A 6,526-nucleotide genomic window follows, 5' to 3' on the forward strand; every position below is an offset into this window, starting at 1 on the left:
CCAATGCTGGCTCTTTGACCCATAGTCAGCTAACTCCCCGGCACCTGCTTCGGATCCCTGGAGGGCTGAGGATTGAATTCAGGAGCCTAGGGATTCTCCGGAGCCTGCAGGCAGAGCTCCGACTGGTGGGTGAAAGTTACAAGGAGGCAGGTTTCTGAAGGAAGCCCTGCGTAATAATCAGAGCTGCCCAGCCTGTATCTAAAAGTGGTCAAGATGCGGGCTGAAGCGTCACGGGTAAGGAATGCTGCAGAGGAGAGTCTACGGACAGGCTAGATGACCCTTAGCATGGAGGGAGAGGACCCCTCACACCTGTCAGCTCTGCAGTGCTCGTGGTTCCGTCATGGTGGAGCTGCCGAGTGACCCGCTGGCCTCCCTAAGCTGGGCTTGACCATATGTAGGAAGGAAAGAAAAGGTACCAAGTTTGCTTGTTTGTTTATTTGTTTGTTTCAGATCCCAGCATGTGCTAAACACAGTCCCAGATCCTTCCCTAAAAGTTATCTTCCTCTATCCTCGCCACAATCCTGAAAATCAAGTCTTTTTAAAAAAATAATGTTTTCATTTTAAAAAAATTATAAATCTTCTTTTTCTTCTTCTTCTTCTTCTTATTACTTTATAGAGACAGAGTCTTGCTATGTTGCCCAGGCTGGTCTCCAACTCCCAGGCTCGAGTGATCCTCCCTCCTTGGCCTCCCATGGGCTGGGATTACAGGCATGAGCCACTGTGCCTGGCCAACCAGGTCTTCTAATATCCATTTTATAGACAGACACACTGAGGCTTAGAGTGGCTGGGTGACTTACCACAAGTCCTGTAGTGCTGGTATTTGAACTCAGGTGTGCCTGACCCAAAGCTTTGCTCTCCTTCACATTTGTACCTCCTGATACCTCCGGGCCTTCTCTTCCCACTGGAAGTGCTGCCGCCCACCAACATACACCTTGTTTTTTGCTCATCCTAATCCTCCCTGACTTCAGGGCCCACACCAACTCCTACCTCCTGGAAGAGCCCTCCCAGCCCACCTTGGCCCACAAAGATCTGAGCAACTCCTCCCAAATAATTAAGAGGAAGGAAACTGGACCCCAGAAGTGGGAATAGAGGGAAGGATGGACAAAAAAGGATGGAATCATGCCAAGATCAAAATGAATTCTTAGATGCTTGGGACTTATGTCTCAGAGCTGAAGGCGGTGCTGAGAAACCTATCTGTACCTCTGTTTCCTCTTCAACAAGATGGAAGCTCGAGTGTTTGTGTTGCTGTCTCATCCCTGCCCAGGAGGAAGGAAGTCCTTAGGTTCAGAGATCAACAAATACATTAGCCACCCTGTGCTGGGTGCCTACTATGTGCCAAGTGCTTTTACACACAGCAACCCCATGATGGCGGGCAGGGGGGGCCTCATCCTCATTGTATAGATGAAGAAACGAAGGCACAGGCAGTGATGCAGCTGGCCCAGGGACAGGGTTTGTGAGTGGTAGAGACACCATTTGACCCAGTTCTGTCTCACTTTGGAATCTGAGCTGCTTTCCCTTTACACTGCTCTCCTCCACCCTCATCCCACCTGGGCTAGAGCCTCGGAGCTCCTCTTAGCCTCTTAGAACTCCATCCCCAAGAGGTGGGGTCTTTGAGAAAAATGGAGAGACTTCAGCTTCTGTGTCTAACTTCTCAAGCCTTGGGGATGGTCTGATTTCCCCCGGATACCTGGATGTGACAGGGGTATTAAGGTGGTTTTCAAAGACCCCTCTACAGGAGGACTTTTGTGCTTGGTTGGTGCTAAATAAACACGCAGTCCACCTGGACAATTGTCACGTGACCCCCATGGTGACCACACACTGTGGTCTCTTCCATGTGAACCTAGCTTCTGACATCTTGTCTCATCGCCTGTCACCCCAGGTGTGTCACACCAGGTAGGCTGTGTGTCATGTCCTTATGGACCTGCCCCGGCCCACCCAGTCTCACCTAGGACATGCTTACCCAAATCAGAGGGCTCCCACTTCATGAGACGCCTGGATGATTCCCACTCCCTGAGCCCTGAGCATAAAGGAAGAAAGGTACTGAAAAGCCACAGACGAGAGTGGACCCTAGGGCAGGGATGTCTGTTGAACCTGGGAGGAGATGGCAAACATCAGCCTGGGAAGGGCTGGGCAGAGGGGAGCCATCGGTCCCTGTACCTGCCATGACAGTTCTGACCCCTTTAGACTAATACTGCTCATGGGCCCACTGCCCTAGGGCCATCCAGGGCAGTGTCACACCTGAAGGCATCAGATCCCCTTCCAGCTCCAAATTTCCTGCCTCCAATGGGCAGGCGAGTGCTAGGAAGTGTGGATCTGCCTAGGGGAGTACTGCCCAGCACTGAAACCCTTCCTTTTTCCACCTGGTTTTGGGGGTTGGAGGGGCTGTGGGCTCAGATCCCCGTTCCTGCCTCTTCAGCTGGCCACGCCTCACACTTTGCTGAAGTAGGTGGCCACCTCCTTACGCGGAGGCCGGGGTCCACCCCCAGCCCAGCCGTTGCCCATCAGCGGCGGCTCCTCCTGGCCCAGCCGCAGAGGTGGTTTGCATTTGTGCCAGCTTGTGAGCAGCCTGTTCATGGTGCCTTGATCCGTGATGCCACGCAGCTTCTCCCTTTCCTCCTCTGCACCATCGGGGGTCGTGGGGGCAGCTTCGGAAGCAGGTGCCGTGGCCAGTGTCCCGTGGGTGTGACCCAGCTCCAGGTCATGGTTCATGGCCTCGAAGAACTGCTGGATGCAGACCTTGGCGAAGGCCTTGGCGTGCTCTGTGCACGTCTCGTCGAAGAGCTTGCGCTCGATGTCGATATAGTGGGACCAGTATTTGCTCTTGAGGAAGGCGGCCTGTGTGAAGCAGGGCCGCACAGAGCGCACCACGAATGCCAGCAGCGTGGTCAGCAGCACGAACGACCAGCCCAGCGCCTGTGGGGAGAAGAGAGAGAGTCACGGGGCACTGTCCTTGGGCCTCCGAGCCTGTTCAGACTCCCAAAGCACTCTTTACGCCAGTGCCTCTAGGGCAAAGAGCACAAATTGGGCAAGTGAGCCTGCCTCTTGGCCTCCATTTCCTCATCTGTGAAATGGGCATAGAAATTGAAATAATGGAGATAGGTGCACCTCATGGAAAGAAGATCACGTGGGTAAAGCACCCACCATGCTGGCAGGGCACCCAGGGCCCAGGAGTTAAGTGGGCAGACCCTGGAGTTAGGCTGCTTGGGTTTGAATGCTGTCTCCACTACTTACTAGTTGACCAGAAGTAAAGCACTCAACTTCTCTGTGCCTCAGTTTCCACACCTATAAAGCAGCTGTTGGTAGCACCTATCTCAGAGTGTTGTTGTGAGGACTGAATGTGATAAGCTTAGCGCAGTGCCTGGTACCCAGTGCTCAGTGACTATTAACCATTACTGTTGTGCCAATAGGCCCTCACTTACTTACTGTGCCTCTTCTTTCAGGAAGCCTTCCTTGATCTCCCCAGGCCATAGTGGCCCATTTTCCTCTGAGTCTTGAACCTCTCCTTTGGCTCCTGGTATTGTCACCAGTGCCGTGCCAAGTGAGTACCTCCTCTGTGTCGGTTCTGAGCTGGGCCTTCAGGGGTCATGGAGGCGAATCAGGCAAGAACTCAAACTCTGCGCTGAAGAGCACCCTGCGCTTGGTTCCAGCTCTGCTCTGTCAGCTCGCTGCAGGGCATGGGGCAGGATGCTGCCCTGGCCCATGCTTCAGCGTTAGGCCCCAGCCGCACAGAGAAGCACTTGGGCAGATCAGGACTGGGGCTGAGGGCAAGCCCAGATGCCTATAGGGCCAGGCAGGTCGTGACAGAGCACACGGGGTGGGGAGCCACTGAGTATGTGCACAGGCTGGGGGCAGCCCAGGCTGTTCCAGGAGTACATGCGGACCCAGTGGAGCTGGATCTTCTGGATTTTCCAACTTGGAAATCACAAAAAAAATGATTTTTATGTGAAAAATTCCGATTTTTATTTTAATTTTATTTGCTGTTTTGTTTTGAGACAGGTCTTGCTCTGTTACCTAAGCCGGAGTGCAGTGGCACAATTACAGTTCACTGCAGCCTTGACCTCCCACTTCAGCTTCCTGCGTAGCTGGGACTACAGGCGTGTGCCACCAAGCCTGGCTAATTTTTTTCTTTCTTTTTTTTTGGAGACAGGGTCTCACTATATTCCCCAGGCTGGTCTTGAACTCCTGGGCTCTAGCAATCTTCTTGCCTTGGCCTCTCAAAGTGCTGGGATTACAGACATGAGCCACATCGTACCCGGCCCATTCTGGTTTTTAGAAGATGCCAACAAATTCTAAAGTTGAATCTAGAATTCAGTCTCTGAAGGCCAAATCAAACGTGTATAGGCCAGGCAGCCTGTGGCCTTTGCGGCCCACTCAGCTTATGATGTGGTGGCTTAAAGTTCAGGTGGAATGGCAGCTGCCAAGGCCCTGAGGCCGGGGACGATGGGATGAGTGCCCACAGGAGAGGAGGCACAGGTTAGGGAGGAGAGGGAAGTAGAGTTCAGTCAGGATGCTCAGAGCGTGACATTCACCAGGGCCATCTGGGTGGTGATAGGGGCCTCCCAGGAGAGAGGCCCCTGCTAAAGTGGGAAGCCAGGGGTGTCTGGACTTGCCAGGGCAGAGTTTCTCCAGCCCTTGCAGGGCAGGCTGGCCCCAGCCCCTCACCCTGACAGCACCTGGTCTGCCAGCTGTGAGGGCGGGCTGTCTGGGTGGTCCTCCCCACAGGGTACTGACTGGGCTGGAGGAAGCCCGAGAGGCTTGGATGGGTGAGCGTAGAGGGGCAGAGGATGCGGGAGTAGGGCTGGGGAGGACCCTCACTCTGGCTGACCCGTCAATGGGCTCTCCAACCTGCCTTTCCGTCACATCCCAACAGGGCCTCTCTTTCACCCATGCACCCCCTTCCAGGACACCCTGGTCCTCAGCTCCCACTCCCCAGCAGGGAAGCACCAGATGGGGGCATTTGCCAGGGAAATGTACCCAAATGGCTTAGCCACCCACTGGCCTCACCACTGCCGAGGCCCGGAAGAGGGAAAGCATGCAAATTCCTCCAGCTTCCAAGCTCAGAGATCAGGATAGGGATGCAGGTCCACTCTGGGGACCTCAGGACAGGGGTCAGGCCCACTCACCAGAAGCCTCTGGACAGAGGGAGCCAAAGCACGTTTTCCGGATGGCCCTGGGCTGAGGGCAGACGTGTGGCTCTGCCTTCAGCCTCAGTTGGGAAGATGCTCCCCACACCTCGGAGCTCCACCTGAGCAGAGGCCCCATTTTGAGAGGTAGGGGGACAGGGCCCTCCCAGAGGGAACTTGATCTGCCAGGGAGACCCAGCGTGAGGCCATGCAGCCCCCTCACCTGGGAGATGCAGCGGAGGTAGCGCACGGCCACCTCTCGGGCCAGCAGCCAGTCGCCATCGTAGATCTCAGGGCAGGGCACCCGGGCCAGCAGGCGGGCAAGCTCGGGAGCAGTAAGGCCGGGTGCCAGGCTGCCGTTGCCCAGTGCGCTCACAGGCACGGCAGTGCAGAAGGCACAGAGGAAGCATTTGCCGTCGAGTAGTGTGACGGCCACCCAGACGACGGGCGCGATGAGGGCGCGCTGGGCCATGGAGCAGAACATGTAGCGCAACACAGCGGGGTCCTTGGCCCGGCGGCCCGGCGGCCGCTTCCACTCTTCGGCCAGCATGGACACGTTGTTGTTCACGACCAGGCCAAGCAGAAAGAGCACCAGGGGTGGCGCCAACAGGATGCCCGCACTGTAGGCTGCATTGTAGCCCGGCAGGCAGGGGCAGTTGAAGTCGAAGGCCGAGTACATCTGGGCACTGGCCAGGGCCATGATGCCACAGATGCCGTTCATGAAGGACTCCTGGTTGGACTGCAGGAACTGGAAGATCATCCGGAACTTGTCCATCGTGCCCCCTGCGGGGCCTGGCCTTCTCTTCCCAACTCACTGCTGCCTCCAAGAGGGCCCCTGCTGCCCACCCTGCCCAGTGGGTGCCCACCTCATGACTCGGGCTCTCCTGGCTGGGACCAGCAGAGCTCAGAGGCTGAGGTCACTGTCGCTTTGAGGAATCTTTAGTCAGGTGCTGGCTGAGAGGGTGCAGATTGACCAATCCTGTGGGTTCAGCCAGGGCTGTGCCCCTCCCTCCTGGGCTTCTCTCTCTCTGCAGCCGCCTCCACCTCCAGCGCTAGCACCTGCTAGAGACCAGCTTTCTGTGGGTGTGGGAGGGAGGGAGGGAGAGGCGGGAGAGAAGGCTCAGACACAGGCTGGGAAGACACTGTCTCCAGCAGGGCTGGAGTTTGGAGAGTCCAGGGCTGCTGCAGGGGCCTGAGGTCCTGGACCTTGTCTTCTGGGCTCCTAGGAAGCTCATCGCCCTCCTTTTGCCCTTCTCACTGGGGGTCTCCTCCATGCTGTATCAGAATCCTAGAGGGCTCCTCCATCAGTTCCCCAATGACAGTGTTGTGCTGCGGTGGTGGTGGCTGCAGTGAGGGTGCTGCTGGTGGTTGTGGGGATACTGGCCACAGAGGGGATGGCAGTG

The 6,526-nt window shown here is 56.3% G+C and overlaps 1 protein-coding gene across 1 annotated transcript; it reads right to left on the bottom strand.

Moving 5' to 3' along the window:
• Window positions 1–420: 420 nt before the first annotated feature.
• Window positions 421–6,045, bottom strand: CALHM1 (calcium homeostasis modulator 1). Its single transcript, XM_002821119.3, has 2 exons — window positions 5,347–6,045; window positions 421–2,913 (listed from the first exon to the last, which is right to left on the bottom strand). The coding sequence occupies exons 1-2, from the start codon at window positions 5,896–5,898 to the stop codon at window positions 2,428–2,430; spliced, it is 1,038 nt and encodes a 345-aa protein (XP_002821165.3). The 5' UTR covers window positions 5,899–6,045; the 3' UTR covers window positions 421–2,427.
• Window positions 6,046–6,526: the final 481 nt, after the last annotated feature.

The sequence above is a fragment of the Pongo abelii genome, chromosome 8, assembly GCF_028885655.2.
Source record: "Pongo abelii isolate AG06213 chromosome 8, NHGRI_mPonAbe1-v2.0_pri, whole genome shotgun sequence".
In the NCBI taxonomy this organism is placed as follows: Eukaryota; Metazoa; Chordata; class Mammalia; order Primates; family Hominidae; genus Pongo; species Pongo abelii.